A 20,485-nucleotide genomic window follows, 5' to 3' on the forward strand; every position below is an offset into this window, starting at 1 on the left:
AGGGCCCAAAACACGTGAGGGAGTCTTCGTCTTCCTTCGGCTAGGGTTTCGCCTCGGTTTCCTCCATCACTGTCGATTGCTCCGCTGGTGTTGATTCGCTTCCCCGTTCGGCAGCAGCGACCATGAAGATCCGCTCCTCGGTGAAGAAGATGTGCGAGTTCTGCAAGACGGTGAAGCGCCGCGGGCGCGTGTACGTCGTCTGCTCGGCCAATCCCAAGCACAAGCAGCGGCAGGGGATGGTGACGTTCGCCGGCGACGGCCAGCTCCCTCCCGCGTACGGATTTTCCTCGAACCCTGTCGAAAATTTTCGATCTTTTGCGTGATTCGTGCTTTAAATTTGGTCTGCAAATGTTACGGGAGCTGCATGACTACATGCGATGGAACGCAAGGGAAGGAGAGAGGATTGGTCAGTGCTGTGTTTTGGCCTCGAGAGAGGATTGTGGCTTGTTGGGCATCTTCCTCGCGCTGTGCACGTTAATGGGATTCTCTTCTTGTCGAGTAGCTGGTGTTGTGTTTAGCTAATTCGTTCTCTCGTTCGTGGGCTTCTCTTCGACTCAGCCTTAACTCGATTACTTGGAAATTGGAATAGCCTTCTTGCATTCCAGATGTCCCTACCATGGTGATTTTGATCTTCCCATTTATACAGTTGCCTTCGGCTGCTTTATACCAGAAGTTCGAATTGGCTACTTCGACCACTCCCCTTTACTGGTTCTTCTTTTAGCTGATCCTCAATGGCTTTTACTGCCTTACATTCCATTGCGTTGCTTTCTCCATTGACTGGGATCAGCTTTGCTGTCTCTCAATCACCCAATCCCAGCTTCCTTCTCTCGGGAATCCACTGCGCCTTTACAATTCTCAGCAAAGCGTCCAATGAGGTTTACATCGATTGCTCCACTGTTATAGTGCATAGCATGGGCCCTTATTCTTAAATATACACCAGAGTTGCTTGGCAAAATAATTTTCAATCTTCATTTGCAATGCAAGGTTACGTTTGAGTTCTTAGTATAGTTTTCTTGTATTTTCTGAAGAGTCTGTGATTTTGTCAGTTGAAGTAATCCAGAACATTGCTAAGTACAATCAATTTGATGGCAACTGGTAAAATCATAATAGGATCCCTAAGTAGTCCCTCCATTCGGAGGAGACCAATCACAGTAGCGACCAGGTGTCTTAGTGTGTGCCTTGAAGTTGCTATTGGATGGAGTATGCACATATTAAGTAATGGGACATTACCTTCGTCCTGCTACTTGATTCTGATTGGAATGCATGATGATGAAAGCACCTGTTTTAGGCAAACCATGCCATTTTATTTATGTGCACTAGATTGAAGAGCAACTGGTTCTGTTGATCTCGAGTGCCTCAGGTTTTCCTTTTTCCTTTTCTTGGAGCTTACATGAGTAAGCTACATTGGGCACTCGAATGAAATTTCATTGAATATACCTCTGCGTGTTTTGATAATATTTCATTTGCATTTTTCATACTTATTGGTAAAAGCATATATCTTTTCTAAATACAGGTCATCAGAGACAGGCTTGAAGCAGCTAATTTCACCTACCTCCAATGCGCAGACCAGCATTATGGCTCTTATGCCCAAGAAGCCTGAGCCCTCCATGTTGTTTGGATGGCGGTCGAGCCTGGCATCCCTCCTATTCAAGTAGGGCATTTTGTTTCGGATACCTTTTGCTTGGGGTTTATGAACATATAGCTTTTGTAGGCATGCTCTGTTTATGCCTTGAGAGATATCACGTTTATTTGTTATCGGTGATTGGCACATTTACTTCATAACTTGTATTGCTGGTATAATTTTCCTTGTGCCCCATGTAATGCCAGGGATCTCACTGTAATACACTTTAAACTGGGGAGATCCAATGTAGATAGAATTAACTGTTCAATATATTGCCTAACCCTCTACCTGTCACCCAAGAGTCAGACTTAGCTCAAAAGTTTAGTGCTGCTCCAGTAACAAATAGGGCTTTTGAATCCGGTTTTAATGGTGGTTTAGTTCATAGCTACGTTACAACCTGAGAACTGTGCAGAATGTGTCGCAAACAGGATGTTTTACCATCATAGAAAAGGGAGAGGGAACATTTCACAGAAAAGGGTTTTGCAGAGGGAGATGGACTCCTGGCAGCAATTGCATTGGACATTTCCAAAGTTGAACTTTGCACAAGCGATCTTGTTTCGTTTTCATGGAAGATTTCTTCCCAGAAAGAAGTTCCATGCTTTTGGAAATCTCACTTTGGTGTGTGCTATTTCTTTCGACTACGGACCTAAAGTCATTTCACGAGACATCGCTGCAAAATTTTTACTCAGGAATACTGGTGTCCGGTAGCAGCAGAGATTATCGATCCGATGCGGATGAAACCTTAAGTTGTCCTTGAACTGCTCTCGTGCCAGCGAGAAGTTTCGTCACGAGACTCGCTACAATGCATCATGAGCGAACTATTAAGAAGTTGGTTCCTCAACAATTTGCATTACATATTCTTTCTTTGGCTCCGATTCTTTTGCGCAAAATACGACATTTCTAGAAAAATATTTTTTATGAAGTCATTTTCCAAGAAAAGAACCCAAAAAAAAAAAAAAAAAAAAAGCAGTATTTAGCTGAAATCCGAAAATTGATATGAAAATGGTTTCTGTCATTAAATGAGAAAAATATATTTTCCTAAATAAACAAACTATTCGGGTGTTAATGACTTGCACCATGGGTAGTTTGAGAATCGAGCACAAAAAGTACGGTCTTGGGCCTAGATCCCCAACTCCTAAGCACGAGCATGGGCACTGGTCCTAGGTGTTCTTGCTAGACCAATATCGCAGCTAAGAGTACTTCAGTGTGTTAGCCTAACATCTCTACATGAACAGAGGATCCATTAGAAACAACTCTCACGACGAGCAAAGATCAGCGCTGCATCACACGGATCCCATATCTACAATTCGCGAATTCCATGAATAACTCGCATGATGTGAAGAAGGGGATCAGGGGGCATTGCGAGTCTTTCCAAAAAAATACAGAGAAGAACTGGGACTCAAAAGGCATTTTCGGTTGATGTCGTTTAGGAATTAGTTGAGCTTTGTTTGTACCAAGCGTCTAACCCTCAAAAGCTAGAGAACTATGTTACCGTGTGTGATCTCTGCATCTACACATAAACATCTACCCCGAAATGCAAAATGCATTTGCGATGAGAAAACCAATAGAAACACCTCTCATGAAAAGATAAGACCGGTGTTGCGTCACACTGATCCTATGTATGCTCTTCACGAATTCTACTGATAATCCCACACGATTAGCCATGAGAAAATGCGATTTTGGAAGCCGAAGATGGTGAGAACATAACTTTTGATCAAGACAAATTGTCAAATATAGCAGAGCCGTCATTGTAGGAAAATTTCTCAAGCCAAAGATCATAAAAGTCATTGATCAAGTAGCATCCCGTGTACTACCAAATATAGAAGAGCCGTTGTTGTAGGAAAATTTTCTCGAGCCAAAGATCATAAAAGTCATTGATCAAGTAGCATCCTATGTACTCCCAAACCTACACTTTTGAATTGACGAAACAATGCATCATGACAAGCGAATCTTCTGAGAAATTGTAAGAAGAGGCCAAACCACACAATACAACTCTATGATTTGAACAATGAAAAAGAACAACGACAATTTCTCGGAAATTTTCAAATTCAAACTTCATCAATATGGAATGAGATGTTGTTAAGAAGGAACTATGTTTTGAGGAGGGAATATAGTACTAGCATCCATCAGCTGACCAATATCAATTGGGAAACCGAACATTGTGTTTACATACAAGATTGTGTGGAAGCCTTGCAACTTTTGCTAACCGTTAGGAACCTAAGGTCATTAGTCCTTCAATCCTCGGACTTAATAGGGTTGACACATCTCCGGCCGACTCTTGTCGAGAATGGTTACTATTTTAAAAGGCTTCTTCTTGCTCTTTTGGCATGAAAATTCTTTTTCTCATTTGAATACCAAAAATGACGTAGATAGTAGTCTCGTATCATATTAAGAGGAAAATATATCAATTGGCTCAAAATTCACTAATATATTCTATTCGAGCAATTTAAATTTCTAATCCTATTTAATTTCTGATTTTATAATGATCAAGTGAGCTTTCGTTTCTCACCTTTACTCTAAATTTCCAACCACCTTTTGATTTCCGTCCACGTGCAAAGTCAAAGCAAGTGTAAAATTCGAATTGCGTCGATTGCTGCGACTCGCCGGTTGCCTCGGAGGAAAAGAAAATAAAGGAAATCTCATCTTCATTGCAAAGATGGCCAGCCCAGCCCACGTAATTCTCAGGCTCCATGGGCCGTCTGGCGAAGTTTTTGGCCGGAATCTCTATTGGCTGTTGGATCTTTTATGAGGCCCTTGACGGGCCAATCCGATCCGGATTTGATTTGCTTCGTTTTTGGATCCCCTGAATTCTCCTCCATTTTCATTTTTATTCCCCCGTGCTCTTTTATTTATTTCTAGGAGCTAGATTTATGGGAGCCGATTTAGATGGCGAGTTCGTGTCCCCACTTTCAGATTTGCAGCGAATAATTGGCTGGTCGATTACCAGCTCACTTGATAGTCCTAGGTGGGTGGCATTGGGGCAATTAAATAAGGGGGTCCTTATTGTGTTTTCGCCTCAACTCGGTGGTTTAGTATCATAAGTACTGAATGTGCATGACATTGTTGAGTTAGCGGATGAGCTATATTGTAAATGATTTTCTTTCAGGGTCCGACACCTTTTATTTATTTATTTTTATTTTTGGCATTATCTATTGAATTTAACTTCTCACGGGTAACTAATTATTCAAATTGGCAAGATTTGGAAGAATTGATTAAAAAGATGTGCTTTTGGAACCCTTTTGTGGAAGCTTGGAGTTTATTTCTGTGGAAGAATTGACAAAAAGATGTCTTCTCAAAGTATTACTCAAGGATTACCTCGAAGAGACTTGCAGAGTTGTTATACCTTAGCGTACAGGTTGATTATGTTGAACAATTGTTTATATTCTTCATCAATGTCGATCTTTATGAATGATTGCGTAGAGCCCTCTTTTAAACTTGAGCAGCCTCTCTGCCTGTGATCCCTATGGGGCATGGTTGCTGGACTTGGGTACAAGTCCCAAAAAAAGTGGAAAAGAAGTTTTGGTGCCTTGAAAGTTAAAGGCTTGTCATGAGGTTGAGAATGTTGTCTTCGTAGTTTCATTTTGTAAACATTTCTGACCAATATATATATGTGTGGACTTCACTTTGTCAACTTCTACTCATAAAATTTGTAGCTGTAAGTGTCATTGTCTGGCATTTTGCAATCATTTCTTCTCCCATGGAGCCTAAAATTCCGATGCCCTTTAGAAGGGTGGGAGGAGTTTTGCTATCACTCACCATTTCTTGTGTTACCAAGGCATATCTTGCCATTAGAGCTTACTTATTGTCTTATGAAAATCTATGTAGCTGAATCACTCAAGGAAAAGAGCTATGTTTTTGGGTTTTGTTACCACTGTTGTAGAGAGCTTTGATTGTTCTATATTACCATTTTAGGAATCTTAAAAGCATCTCTCCAAAATGGTTGTTTCCAAGTCCCTAGTGGCACAGATAGACCGGCCGATGGGAGTTGTCTGTTTCCAGATGACAAAGGACAGCAATATCATCTTGAATTTGTGGCAACAGATTTGGAAAAGCTCCTCGATCTTGTCAAGAAAAGTTGCCACCAAATCCACAAGGAAACCTTGGTTCATAAGGCTGCTTTGAGAGCTTGATAATGTTCTTAGTTGAATGAATGATCTCTCTCCCCTTGAGCGTCCCTCGATCTCTCACCAAAAGAGAAGCGGAATAATATTGTTTCACATTGTGGCTTGAAGTGGGACTGAAGATGTTCATCATATCTCTCGTGCAACTGGCTTTAATTTGATTGCTTATTTTGCAAGGGGGGCCAGATCTGGGCCTTGTGTGGACTGAAATGATACGATGAGTACACTTTCTGCATAGGAATTAGGAATTTATGTTGGTATTTTCATCTTTCCTCTTCATCCCTCCTTTTCATTGAAGATTTCTGAGCTCTCAGGGTCCAGAACTTGTGCCAATGAAATTAGTATCAGCACAAGATGTGCACTCAATGCAACAGAGTGAGCATGTTAAAATCTGTTTGGCATTACAAATTTTGCTGGTGCTTCTATTTTTTTAACATTGGGGATAACATTAGCTCTCCATAGAAAAGGTGAATGGAAGTTATTTTTTTTTTATATTATTTCACATTTGAATTTCATCTTCAGCAGAGAGAGCGTGTTTCTTTTGGATCCAATCTTGGCCATCGGCAGTTCAAGAAACCTGTTTCTGGGGAGCTTCATTCAATTAGATGACTGCATTTTTTATCTCCTGAAGAGAGACATAGTTTCTCTCCAAGTTGATGTTTTGATGTCATTTCCATAAGACACTCCGTTGTGATGTCATTTCTCTATATAGTTTCTATCACTAAAATGTGTTTGATTCAGACTGGTTTTGACATCTCTCTCAACTCTTGGCATGTGTGTGTAATACAACGAGAAGCTTTGAAATATTGAGGATAATGTGTTTCTTCGACGATCGTAAAATTTCAGATTTGATGGAAGTTATATTTACATAGTTTCTTCCCATTTTCAATTTACTATAGGTGCTTCTAAGTGGCAACATAGGATTATTTCTTTGACTAATTTGTTTTCACTTTTATCTTTTGACACCATCGCATATTTTCTATTAATCTCAGCATTTGATTGATTTCATTGGTCAATTGTTGTCTGAAATCCCTTTTCTTTACCGAAGAAGATGTAAAGGTTTTGAATATCGTGTCATAGAGTGAAATGGGAAAAGAGTGACTTGACTCCTATGGGAACCATCGGGTAGTTCTTTAATTTTATTCATTTTTTTCGACCCCAAAAAAAAAAAACTTTATTCATATCATGGAACATGTTTGGATGGAACCAGAAAAAAAATATGATCCACTCCTTAAGTTTTCTATTACACTTCTATTTATGCAGATCTCTGAGTCCAGTAAATGGCACACTCTCACGGAAGGATGAGAAGCAACTCAAGTGAAAACCCTTCGTCTCTACCCTCTAAAAGCTGATTACTTCATTAATATCATTATGTAGAGCTTTCGATACTTCATCTCTTTTCATTTTTTGCAAGTGTACAAAAAAGCTCGTGTCAAGTACGACAGTCCAAAGTTTACATCAACGCAAATAATATAGAAGAAATAGAGCGATTATTTATAAGTTGCTCATGAACGTTGTGTTGAATGCATTTTCCAATTTTGCGCTTTATTGATAGAAGAATAGTTCCAAGTAGTAAATCTCTAATCAAGTTGAATCCGAGAAATTCCATTCATATTCCTATAAATTAGCAAAAAGTAAATTTCTATGTTCTGTTGTCTGGATTTGTACATCATTGCCATGCCGAAGATCATGTGGTTTCAACTGATATTGTAGATCGATTTATAGGTCTCAAAATCGTAAGTTGGAGTTAAAGTGGACCATAAAATGTATTGTAGGAATTTGGAAAGTACTAAGCAAGATGGACACTCATTCGTACTGAAATAAGCGCCTCATCACTGAATTCTGTTTTACACTATGAATTTTGCTAGCGCTTGTGAGGCTAATGAATGCTATTTGTCATTTCCCTTCAACGGAGAACGTTTTTCTTGAAGTCGATACTTCAATAGGGAAGGGGCCTTTGTTCTCTGGAGTTCTATCTCCTTCATTCTTCGTCACGGAAGCTGAAAAATATTGGGAAGAGGAATGATTGGGGCGATCCTTGGTCTATTTCAATAATAGGCTATCTACATACCTGGGGAGCTTTGTTTGTTCCTAGAGAAAAAGCTGTGGGCACATCTTTTGCTTTAGCTGTAGAAGTAATAATGCCCAATAAATAACGAGTACTTTCCTAACAAAATGGATTTATTTATCATTTTATTGAAGAATGCCACCGTGAGATTTGCTTAGCAATCAGCATAAGTCAGACGAAAAAAATTAGTGATCTTCAATACTTTTTCCCATTGTTCGTGTAGTCAATGATTTGAAAATTACATCAAATATCATAAGATACACTTAAAAGTCATTCGTGCGGTCAATAAATATTTTGGTCATTATTGGAAGATCTCTTTTTGTCATGTACTTAGAAAACTAATTAAAATTTTTAAAAAGGAAAAAAAAGATAGCCGCTATAAAGCATTGAAAACATTTTTGTTTGGCAAAAGGAGATATTCAAAATTTTCAAAACATTTTGTTTGACCAAATTTAACATAAGAAAAGGTTTATTATATTCATTAGGACAATGACCAACTAATGATAAAATCAAAATTTTCATTGATCAAAAAGAGCAATTGTCGAAACCGATCAATTCTAGTAAAAAAAAAAAAATCTATTAGACTCTTTTTAAAATGAACTTGCCAATCATATACTTGATGAAGACAACCTCGTTGATTATAGTTGACAATTTTCGGCAAATTGGTGCTTGTGCTCTAGAATCTAATATTGTGGAATCCTCTTCGGTTTCTCACCTTATGTTTCTAGATTCTCTCCCATGCTATCCCAAATTTTTACTTTTTGTTCCCCTATTAATTTATGGATCACATTACTTCTTTTTCATGTCTAGTTCAGGATACATGTCATGACATATCCTTTATGGGGATCTTATACTGTTTTCAAGTTTAAATCATAATCCTAAACTGGGGTCAATTAAAGTAACTTTTTTGGACCTTGTTGTAGATATATGATTGTGATCCTGCAATTGTGTCTTCGAGCGACAAGGTTTTATCCAAATGAATTTGCGTATTACATTAATTAGTGGATTTTCTTTTCCTACTTTGTTTTTTTTTTTTTTTTTTATATGAGCACACAATATTTCCTTTTCTAATCACTATTTGATCATGTGATAGCGTTCAATTTTAATCTTCTTACTTGTAAGCTGTTGATCCTAGAATGATGAGTTGTGGTCAGTCACTCGCATACTAAACCGTTGAGCTTTTTTTCTGTATTATCTAATCATTTCAGGTTTTGAAGAAGCTTAATACCGTGCAAAGGAAAAATGCACTTTGGTGGAGAAGCCGTTGGCTGAAAATATTTACCTAAAACAAAAGCTAAACACCAAATGAATAAAAAAGGAAACGGATATTCACTAAATAATTATTAGATGGTGCAGAGAACCTGTTGATTAAGAATTTCTAAATGTGACACTAAATGTATAAACCCGTAATTCCACCCACTTGAAAGGACCAACTATAATGTCTTGTGAGTCCATGAAAAGGAAAAAAAAAAAAGTCGACGGAATGTAATACCGTAGTTCAATTAATTGTTGATTGTGCAAACAAAATTGTTGTAATTTTCTAACTTGCTCAGGTAAGGACAAATAAAACTTCATGCATTTACTATCAATCGATTATCAATTATCTCGATAATTCTCATATACCGTAGATTTTCTGGTCATTATTTGATATATCAAATGTCCGACTATACTTATAGCTCCATTCAAATCGGGATAAGTGTGCATCTAATCTTTGGCCGACCTTTGATCTGAGCATCAGCGTTGCTCGTAGGTTTTCTTTTCAATTCTTCATTCACCTGGAAAAGCAAAGTCAAGTCAAGGTGCACATGCATCGGGAGGTTCAACGCACCTTCCGCATGAAACTGCAGAAATTACGCCTGCAATAATTGCCCTTTTGCCTTTTATTTTCTAATTGTTTAATTAATAGCAAAAGCAAGTCAAGTCGAAGTTGTGCTTTGCTTTGGAAAAAAGAGCGCCTAGGTAGTCTAGTCCCTACGCCCCTTCTGCGCAATGCCCTGGAAATCATGCGTGCAATAATTGCCCTTTCCATTGCAAACGCAGCGGTTCGATTAGTTGAAGATTCTTGGACCGTTCGATGGCAAGAGCTAAGAATTCTTCAAGCACGCGCAGCAGAGAGTGAGTGTTATGACGTCATTTCTCCCTACACTTTATTTATTTATTTTTTGGATTAATACCTGAAAAACTCAAAACCGATACACATATGACAAATTTATCTCAAATTAATTTTTTGATCATGAAAAACCTCAAAGTAATACATTGGTAACAAATTTACTCAAAATAATTACAAAAAATCTTAAATTAGTACACTTGTGATAAATTTATCCCAAATTAATTTGTTCGATTACTCAAACATATCCTCCATTAAATTGGATTAATACCATAAAGATCACAAAAATTATATAACCGTGACAAACGAAGAGTAAAATCTCTAACCGATACACCAGTCAACTGTCGTGTATAATCCAACTTAGTAATTTAACGGTAAAATTTAACGAAAACTAATAAAGAGTAAATTTGTTATAAATATATCAGTTTAAGATAAATTTATCAAATGTGTTTGGTGATCAAAAAATTAGTTTGGTCAAATGAACCAATTTAGGATTTTTGAGGATATTAACCATTTTTTTCCTTGCATCAATGTTGACTCTATTCATCTTCCGAAAATACTTAGGTGCATATCTTTGTTTTATATCATATCAACACTGATTACGATAATACATTGTGAAGTCATAAAACAATATTATTCTACGTTATTATGCTGTTGTCCTTGGTTACTATGGCCTACCATAATGTAGTACATTATAATAGATGTGCCATATATTCTTATATCTTTCACACTTTGCAATGATCTAGTGACTTTGAACACAATAATTTTATTATATTTAATTCGACAATTGACACTAATAAGTTTTGATTGAATAGCTAGCAAGGATATGGCATGACAAATGTGCACCAAAGCGTGGGCTCAGAAACAGCCCCACCTCGAGAAAACTAGCCTAACAATTTACCATCAAGAACCTCCATTTAATACATATGGTGTTAATAGAAAAATATTACTGATGAATTTTTTTTTGCCCTAATTATGTCCTGGTATTCATTTTTTAATAGAAAAATATTACTGACAAAAAAAAATTTGTCCTGATTACATCCTGAATTTCATTTTTTTTTTTCTAGGGAGGGATTTATACATCAAGCACGCCCAATTATCAAAACCACTGGGATTCGCCCCAGTGGCCACCCTTCCAACATGGAAGGGGGAGGTGAGGGGTTCAAATCCCCACCTTCTTAGGAAGTGATGGGGTGGGGACGCGTAAGTTTCAGGAGTGGGTTCCGACTCCCACGCCTTGCAAGAGTAGGAATAGAGTAGGACTGACAAAAAAAAATAAAAAATCAAAAGCACAATTAGAAAAAACAAATACAGTTTACGATGTGAAAAATTGCATTTCATATTCTTTTCTAGAATTTGCATTCCGCAAAATCGGAGACCACCTCTTTTATGGGGATTTGGATTGGAGAGTACCGTGAATGTGGAATTGGGATTTTAGTCCTATAGAAAGGACGTGTAAATAGTAAATTTTTCATCTGATTGGCCATTCGAAAATAAAGTAGAAAGATCAACAAAAATTATAAAATCAGGGCTTCGAGCATGACATGACAATTAATTTATGGGAGTCTATTATTGTCATGAAAATATAATTTTGGTAGTCCTATATCTTAGAGCATGACATGAAGGATTTCATGATTTAGGCAAGTTTGGTTTCAAGTACGTAGTGTGTCATAAGTCCATGACAAAAACCTGTGTTTTATTTAATGAATAAAGGCTGTTGTAATTTCTCATCTTGGTCAATCACATAAAGCCAGATTTTAATAATTTGCTGTTGTCTGCTTGCTCCTATTTGAATTTGCCCCTTCTAGAAGGACTCAAATGCAACACTTTTGAGTTTTGCCCTTTGCACAAACCAACCCGAATTAATATTCAAAAAAGGCAATTTCCCCGTTCATATTGCCGATCTACATGTATACAATATTCCTGCAATTAGAGGAATGTATTATAATCTGAGATAGTCAGCATATATTAAGAATTTAATCCTTATTTGGGTAAACAGTCTTATGTGAAGAAAGCAAGACCGCCCTATATTTCATCCTTCCATATATATATATGCTTTGATTTTCCGAGGTACCGCCTTAATGCTTTACTTGGGAAGGAGGGGAAAAGGAGGAAAATGAAGTAAATTCTTGCAACTTTCCTGAGAAGAAGTGGCAGGAAAATTCAAAAAAATTCTATCTTCCTTTCCTCCATGTATCCAAGCAAAGCAGCTTTTCCTTTTATCACAACGGTGCATGCTTGCTAAATAGACCACAAGCATAGGGCAATTTATGCATCGTTGCTAGCATAGGGGTCATCATCAATTGGAATCAACTAAACTTTAATTTCATTCATCAAATGCATGGAACTACACTTGACTTCCAATTGAAGCGCATCGGCCATTATCCACAACATGCTCCGGTGAACAATCGATGTGTCTGTTTGTGTGACAAAACCTGCCATGGAGACAAACATGTGACGTCGTCCCTTGGAAGGCCGAGGTATTGTGCAACCTAGCAACTCAGTCATCCTGATACCATCTGCTTCCTCCTCCTCCGGCTTGTGCTGTCTATTTGTTTTTAAGAGGATGAAGATTTGACCGCACAAAAGAGATTATAGAACAACTAATGGACTAGTTTAAGAAAGAAAGGGATTCTACCACACAAACACAGCTTGCTTCGAGACCGAAATGAATAATAAGGGGGAGGGGTACCGGTGGCCATTGGGCCTTAGTCGTGGATTCTCTTTTGCAGGTCTGATCCCACAGCTTTTGCGCTTTCTTGAATGTCGGAGAATCATAATAACATTCGGGTCCCCACATCCATAAAACGGAATAATGTGAGCACAGCATGGAGGTGATGATAGTTTCAAGGAAGCTCACTTGAAAACCTGCCAGAAGTTTCTTGCATCTTATGGAAGCAAATTCATGGTCACTTCATGACCCTTTCTGGTGCGGTTTGCCAAGTGATTTTCGTGGAAAAGGTCATGAAATTGAAGCTGAAATCAGCTGAATGTCTAACATTTGAAAAAAACGTAGCACTTGAATTGATCTATTATCATCCCAAAAAAAAAAAAAAAACCCAACATTCATTTCATCATTTAAATAGGCAGTGTGAGATAATAATTTAGCGGGATTTACGCAATAATATACATTCAATTTAACAATCAATGTTTAGGCAATGACCCATATTCGATGCTGAAAATGCATTTGTCCAAGTCTTTAAGTTAGCTTTGGAACTATTCTTGTCAATCCTCCACAACCTCTACCAAAATTCACTACTCAATTCCAGAGATTCTCTGCTCAGTCGCACCAATTTCCTAAACTCCTCATGTAGCTTGTGCTTCACACTACTTTACCCTTCCGTTTGAGCATGAAGCAACGTTATTCTGGTGTCTTGCTCGCTTCACCTTCGCGTTACATTTCCCCGACGATTCCATTTATTAATGGAAAGCAAGTCAAGTCAAGTCGTGTTGGATCTAAAATTTCAATCAAAGCACCTGCGTAGGTTGCACGCACTTTCCACATAATGCTGACGAAATTACGCGTGCAATAACTCGGCATTCGTCAAGTGGTCAGCATTGTTCGAGCATGCACAAAAGAAAAGCAAGGACTAGAAGCATCTTTATTGCAAGTTGGTTGCGCACAATAGAAAAGCAAGGACAAGGACTAGGAGCATCTTTATTGCAAGTTGGTTTTCTTTTTTACTTTTTTTCCCAAAGGAAAAGAAAAAAGCAAGTCAAGTCAAGAAGCCATTGGAAAGGTTCCCCGCAACTTCTGCATAATCCTGCAAATATTACGAGCGCAATGACCATCATTCTTTAAGCACCTAGCAGTCAAGAATCAGCATTGTTCAAGAACGCGCAGTAGAGAGTTTGTGTGTTTGTAATCCAACGTCGAAGGCTGACGATCAGTGTAGATCCCGACAATGGGTGGGTCATGTCGTTCGAGCACTCCTAAGGTAATCGATGGCTCCATGTACTTCTCTATTTCCTGCTTTGATTGCTCTATTTTCTTCTGATGAGTCGTCTGAGAGTTTCTATTTTTGTTTGAATGTAGCTCCGAGTTTGAGTCTTGGGAGACATTTTTGCTATTCTCAGATTTTTTTTGGTCGGTTGCTACTCTCAAATTTGGGATTCCATATTTCTCTCTGTTTCCTTCTCCATCAATCTCTTCTACAATCCTCTTGAGATGAAAAGAAAAGAACCCTTTAATTCAAAAGATCCGATCTATGAGGCGTCTTCCTCATCAACCTCTCCACATGGAGGTGATTATGAAGGTGGAACCAAAAGGCCGAGGGGAAATGATTATGAAGTGTTTTTGAGTTTTAGAGGGGAAGACACTCGCAAAGGCTTCACCGATCATCTCTATCATAACCTTAACCATGCAGGAATTTGTGTGTTTAGAGACGATAATGAGCTCCATGTTGGTGAGGAGATTGGTTTGGAGCTTCTCTGCAGTATTACAAAGTCTAAGATCTCAATCCCAATTATTTCGGAGAACTACGCCTCAAGGAAATGGTGCCTCCATGAGCTAGTTGAGATGTTGAAGTGCAAGAGAAGGAAAGGGCAGATAGTGTTGCCCATATTTTACAAAGTGGAACCCTCGCAAGTGCGACATTCTATAGGGAGATTGAGAGATGCTATCAATGCACATAAAAAGATTATGGATGAAATGGTTATGAAAGAATGGGAAGAAGCACTTAAAGAAGTCAGCTTCTTGAAAGGATGGGAATCGGAGAAAATTGATAACGGGTACCTTATTCTCCAACAAAACATTGTTTAATCTTTCATAAATAGATATTTCTTGAAAAAGAATATACATATTGCTATCTTATATTGATATTCATTGTTACTTGACAGGCACGAAGGAACATTGGTGGATATTGTTGTCAAAAAAGTTATGGGCGAGTTAAAAAGATTTTTTCAGCTAAATGTTCCCGAACAGTTGGTGGGAATCAATGATCATGTGCAACAGATTATGAGCAAGATAGATGCCGAATCCAATGGTACAAGGATTATTGGAATTTATGGAATGGGCGGTATCGGTAAGACAACTCTTGCAAAGGTGTTATACAACAAACTTTCTAGTCAATTTGACTATCGTAGCTTCGTGGCAAATATCCGAGAAACATATCAGCGTAAGGGTATTGAGTGTGTACAAAAGCAACTCATTTATGCCATAATAGGAAGTTTGTGTGAGGTGTCTAATGTCGATGAAGGAATCAATGTCATAAAATCTCAATTTACAAGTAAGAAAGTTCTTGTTCTTTTAGATGATATGGATGATTGTACACACTTGAGTGCTTTGGTCGGGGATGGTAGTTGGTTTGAAGCGGGAAGTATAGTCATCATCACAACTAGAAACAAAAGCATTCTTGATGAAGGTAGGGCGGGCTATATGTACCAACTCAAAGAGTTGTCTTTTGATCAATCACTGATTTTATTCGGTAGACATGCATTTCGAAAGGATTCTCCTTTTGATGAATGCATTTACCAAAAGGATTCTTTTGATCAATCACTTTTCGAGTTCTCCTTTGATTATTGTAAGATTATCTCTCATCATATTGTATCTACTACTGGAGGGCTTCCATTAGCTCTTGAAGTTATTGGTTCATTCTTATATGGAAAGAGAGAAGAAGTATGGAAAGATACATTAAAGAAATTAAAGAAAGTGCCTGATAAGAAAGTGCAAGAGAAGTTGAAAATAAGTTACGAAGCATTAGATGATGAGGAACAACAAATATTTTTGGATATTGCATGCTTTTTCATTGAATCACATAAACAAAATCCAACTTACATGTGGGATGCCAGTGATTTTTCTCCCGGGGAGGGGGATTGAAGTATTGAGTCTTATGTCCTTAATTAAAATTGACCAATACAAAAGGCTGATGATGCATGATCAATTGAGAGATCTTGGAAGGGAAATTGTTCGTCTGGAAAATCCAAAGGAGCCTCAAAAGCGGAGCAGATTATGGAATTCTGAGGAGGCCGCAGATGTAATTGATGGAAACAAGGTAAGAGTTTTCTCTACTTGTTGTAGAGAGTGAATGTGTTTTCATCTCCCCTTTCTTGTTTGAAATAAATATACTCGTCAATCTTGACTCCCCAAAATTAACTGATTCTACTTGGAAAAGGGCTATTTTGATTAATTGCTATTTTTGCCTGATTTCGGAACATAATTGAGGATCAATTTCTTGGTTATGGATAAAGGATATATATCTTTGCCCGGTAGTATTTTGTTGGGGATACTCTCCTCTTGGTAACTTTAATGCAACAGCAAAACTACAAAAGCAGAATGTTTGACAAATTACTTTTCGAGAAAACCTGACATTTATAAATTGTTGCAGCCATGCTCTCCCCACATATTTGTTTGATGCACATTTTGATGTTTGGATCCGTCATTTGGTTTCCTGCGAGGCCTATTTTTAATTATTTTTTTCTTTCACTTAGTATTGACTTCTTATGAATTGTTTGGTATGATAAATGATACCTCCAATCATCTGTGACGATTTAGCTATCTTGTTTCCTGTATTATTTAAGTTGGGGTAAGTTTAACCCCTAAATATTATTGGTTGTGCAATTTAGTCCCCCATTTATTTTTTGCTTTTGCTCAGTATAGTCTTCTAACTTTCACTTTTTCATGCAATTGAGTCATTTGTGGTCAATCGTCAGTTGGCACCGTCAATTTGCTAATGTAGGATGATTAACTGCGTAATTTAACCCTTTAAACATATATTATTTTCATTGTATATACTTTTCATGATAGTGGATAGTTTCTTTCTATGAATCTAGTAATACCTTTTCTTTTTGTGATGATGGATGATTTTTTGATTAATCTCCCAATATTATTTATTTGCTAAATGTAGGCTATCATGTTATAATAATAATTTGTTTATTGTTCGATTCTTGGTGAGCATCTTATTTAGCAAAGATTTAGTTAACATTATAAACATTATCTTATTTTTGTGAAATGAAAACTAATTTGAGGTAAATGTGACACAGGTCTATCAGTTTGGAACTTTTTTGTGACATTAAAATTAGTGTGGGGTAAATGCCGAACAAGTCTATCGGTTTGGGACTTTTGCTATTATTAACCGAAGTATATATGGTTTTGAATTTTGTGTGATGATAAATTTTCTTTATCAGCGTGAAAGTTAAAAGGGAATCCACTAAAAGCAATTATAACATATGGAAAATTTGTACAAGCATCAAACAAGCATGTGCAAATGTCACGAAAACCATTAATTAACAAAAAATAAACATAAACATGGGATGCAAAACATAATGATATGCCAAAACTATTGAAAAAAAATGCTACCACTACTTTTCAGCGAGCATATTTTCACACGAAGAAAAACATAATTAACTGAATAGAACATTTCTTAGAAGTTTTTTAAAAAAAAAAAATGGTATCTATGAAGTTGTTGACAAAAATACAATAAATACACAGGAAACTTTTAATGTAAAAACGAGTAGGGATTCATATGAAAGAATAAAATTTTGAAGGAAAAGTTGAAACCACCAATGTGCAATTCGTCACCTAAAACAAGAAACAAATTTGAGTTTGTAAAATATTAGGTTACAATAAAAGAAATATGCAGAAGACTCGTAGTTCCTTAAGAATACAAATTTTATCAATTTTCATGCCCAATCTATTCAGACAGAAGATCTCATTAATCCATGGGAAAATGGATCAAAATTTAGATGACTACGACAAAAACATAGCATCAAACATCTGTAGTGATAAAAAGAAAAGTAAGGATCATTGTATAGAACATCTGATGTTATCAATTTTCCTTCCACATACAATGAAAAACCCTCATTGAAGGACCACATGATAAGAAAGGAACGTAAAACACACACGTATCTTTTGCAAAGACATTCTTGTTTTCATTTTGATATTGACAATTGCAAACAAAGTAAGCCAAAAAAGTGAGGAAATTCTACAATCGGGATTCTTTAATCTTGATACTTATATTGATGGCAAGTTTGATAGACGCATTTGGATTGTTAGAGTTGTATTGGTTCATGCGTATATATGAGAGGAGTTAAGGAAGTGTTATTTCACATATAAAGGGCATGAATTTTGACAAATATATTTTAGTATATGCATGAAGAGAGGCCTTCCATTGTAGCTGCAAATGGACCCAAATTTTGGAAATTCAGAAGGTGCAAATTACGAAAGGGTATAGTTGGATGAGGAAAAAGTTTGGAAACAACCACTTGAGCTTCTCATCTTTACATAGATTAGATAAATAATATGCAATTACAACCTTTCATTTCACAAAAATGAAAGGGAGAAGCCTACGTCATAGTAGTATGACAAAAATCGAAATCAGTGCATTTTATTTTACATCAATTGGTCTCATCTCATCATTCAAAACTTATGGTCCATAATGTTTCCAAGTTGCAGGGCACCAGAAAGATTGAGGCCCTTTCTCTTGGCAAATGTGGTGAGGGAAGGAGATACACAGCCAAAAAGTTTAAAAAAATGACCAACTTGAGGTTTCTTCAAGTGGATGGTGCTAATTTCATCGGAGATTTCCAAAGCTTACTTCCTGAATTAAGATGGCTTCAGTGGGAGGGCTGTCCCTCGGATTTCACAGCGGCCAACTTTCATCCAAAAAAATTAGTTGTACTCAATTTGTCAAACAGTGCAATTTCAGAGGACTGGGAGGATGGGTTCCACTCAAGGTAAGATGTAAAAAAGGCATCGAAGTATTTTTTTTTTTTTTAACTTAACATTTTTTTCCTTGTACATATAACATTTGAAAATTGATTTTCATAATTGAACTAGCCGTTTCTATTTAATTTCATAGTATTAAAGGAAAACTCGATGCCCAATGATTGCATCTCTCTTTCATTTGGATTTGTCATATTCTTTTTTGATAATATAAGTTGCTCATGTCTAATAAGCAAATATCTCCTTTAAAATGTTATTTGGAAATAAATGTAGTTAGCACTTGTACACCCTAACATTCTTTTGCAATCAATATGTTTAAAAGACATTTATCTATTGTCGTGACCAAACACTACTAAAGGAGACATTTAAAATTAAATAGGACAATTGTGAAGGAGTAGAGGAACACGGGTAATTTTTGAGGAATTCTAAAAGGTCAAAAACATAAGGAGTAGCAAAAAATCACGGGTTGTGACAGTCCAATTACATTGACGTATCCTTTCTTTCTTCTAGATGGCGACCGAGCTCAAAGTTCTCAACCTCAAGTGGTGTCGATTTTTGAAAAGAACTCCTGACTTGTCCACTTTCAAAAGTTTGGAGATTTTGAGTCTTAAATATTGTGAGAATCTAGAAGAGCTTCATCCTTCTATTACAAATTTGGCATCATTGATCAAGCTTGACTTAAGATGGACATCGATCACGAAATTGCCTAAAAGTATTGGGAATTTGCAAAATTTGAAGGTCTTACGTATTATTGGAACTAGCATAACAGAATTGCCTGATGACATTGGGATGTTGGCAAAACTGCAAAAGTTGGAAGCTTTGGTTTGTGAAAATCTGGAGCGACTACCTAGTAATATATGCAAACTTATTTCGCTAGAGGTGCTCTACTTTAGTGAATGTGGAAAGCTTCAAGAATTACTAGAATTGCCCTCCGGCTTAAGGGAACTATGGATCACCTCCCAGGGGCAGTCTTTGCCCCATCTTTCCCATCTAACCCGTCTCAAAACTCTCTCTTAATGATTGCCATCGGCTTGAATGTGTCCCAGAGCTTCCCATTGGACTATCGAAACTTTATATTTCATGGTGCAGAAAATTAAAAGCCTTCCTGAATTTGTCAAACTTGAAACACTTGCGAATTTTCGAAATTTTGGGATGCCCATCTCTCGAAGGATCGCCCGACGTGTCGAATTTTAGGCGTACGCAGATGAGAGAACTTGGCTTGAAAGAGGGGCTGCTCTATGGGAGTATCTTCTTATCCAAGCGTTAGCAGACCTCAAGAGCTACGGGGGGGCAGAAGAGAACGAGGGCTCGACGTCCCTGGATTCTCTCTCTTCTCTCTCTCTCTTTCCCTCTAGTCTAGTCCCTGAAGATCAAAGCCACCGTTCCCACCGCGCATCCACTGCAGGCAGACGGGCAGGTCGGTCGGCGCGGCGGAGATGACGACGGCGACGGCGACGGGCGATGGCGACACCACGGCCGGCAACGCCCTCTCCATCCGCTCCCGAGTAAACGCACGCACGCGTCTTTCCCGTGGTCTCTCGGCTTCATCTGCATTTTAGAACCACATCGCTCCGCATCGATTGTTTGGATTGGAGATTTTAGTTTTCTTGAATAGTAAATGTGTCCGTGATGCATGGAGATTTGAAGTTTAGAGTCGATCCATCTCATGTTGTAAATTTGCAATTGCGAATTGGGATGGCGGTGTTTCCACCGGTATTTTCTAGGTCTTCTTGGGATTTGGGAGCGGGGCTCACCATGACGACAATATACTCTTTTGTGGTGACTCCATAGCATTTACTTTGTGCCATGATGACATTGATTGCTTTTCTTTTGTCATGGGGAATTGATGGGTTTTCCAACATATTTCCCCCGATTTTCAGGTGTTCTTGGCGATGTTTCGGCTTAT

General features: G+C 37.6%; 3 protein-coding genes across 3 annotated transcripts; all 3 read left to right on the plus strand.

The window, feature by feature from the left end:
- Positions 1–1,913, plus strand: LOC104436924. Its single transcript, XM_010049783.3, has 2 exons — positions 1–274; positions 1,514–1,913. Exons 1-2 carry the CDS (start codon positions 123–125, stop codon positions 1,653–1,655), a joined length of 294 nt encoding a protein of 97 aa, XP_010048085.2. The 5' UTR covers positions 1–122; the 3' UTR covers positions 1,656–1,913.
- An 11,664-nt stretch (positions 1,914–13,577) lies between these two features.
- On the plus strand, positions 13,578–15,553 carry LOC104439263 (disease resistance protein RUN1-like). Its single transcript, XM_039309381.1, has 4 exons — positions 13,578–13,855; positions 13,954–14,648; positions 14,757–15,422; positions 15,526–15,553. The coding sequence occupies exons 2-4, from the start codon at positions 14,086–14,088 to the stop codon at positions 15,551–15,553; spliced, it is 1,257 nt and encodes a 418-aa protein (XP_039165315.1). The 5' UTR covers positions 13,578–13,855; positions 13,954–14,085.
- On the plus strand, positions 15,430–18,704 carry LOC120292205 (putative disease resistance protein At4g11170). The gene is made up of 2 exons (XM_039310377.1): positions 15,430–15,910; positions 18,310–18,704. The coding sequence occupies exons 1-2, from the start codon at positions 15,620–15,622 to the stop codon at positions 18,592–18,594; spliced, it is 576 nt and encodes a 191-aa protein (XP_039166311.1). The 5' UTR covers positions 15,430–15,619; the 3' UTR covers positions 18,595–18,704.
- Positions 18,705–20,485: the final 1,781 nt, after the last annotated feature.

This window comes from Eucalyptus grandis, chromosome 3, assembly GCF_016545825.1.
Source record: "Eucalyptus grandis isolate ANBG69807.140 chromosome 3, ASM1654582v1, whole genome shotgun sequence".
Lineage (NCBI taxonomy): Eukaryota > Viridiplantae > Streptophyta > Magnoliopsida > Myrtales > Myrtaceae > Eucalyptus > Eucalyptus grandis.

Bases quoted from the DNA above. Each gene is read 5' to 3' on its own strand.
- LOC104436924 (XM_010049783.3), top strand. From the start codon at position 123: ATGAAGATCCGCTCCTCGGTGAAGAAGATGTGCGAGTTCTGCAAGACG. The intron at 275-1,513 runs GTACGGATTTTC...TTCTAAATACAG, and splicing joins GACGGCCAGCTCCCTCCCGC to GTCATCAGAGACAGGCTTGA.
- LOC104439263 (XM_039309381.1), top strand. From the start codon at position 14,086: ATGAAAAGAAAAGAACCCTTTAATTCAAAAGATCCGATCTATGAGGCG. The intron at 14,649-14,756 runs GTACCTTATTCT...GTTACTTGACAG, and splicing joins TCGGAGAAAATTGATAACGG to GCACGAAGGAACATTGGTGG. The intron at 15,423-15,525 runs GTTCTCCTTTGA...TTATATGGAAAG, and splicing joins TTTGATCAATCACTTTTCGA to AGAGAAGAAGTATGGAAAGA.
- LOC120292205 (XM_039310377.1), top strand. From the start codon at position 15,620: ATGATGAGGAACAACAAATATTTTTGGATATTGCATGCTTTTTCATTG. The intron at 15,911-18,309 runs GTAAGAGTTTTC...TCCAAGTTGCAG, and splicing joins ATGTAATTGATGGAAACAAG to GGCACCAGAAAGATTGAGGC.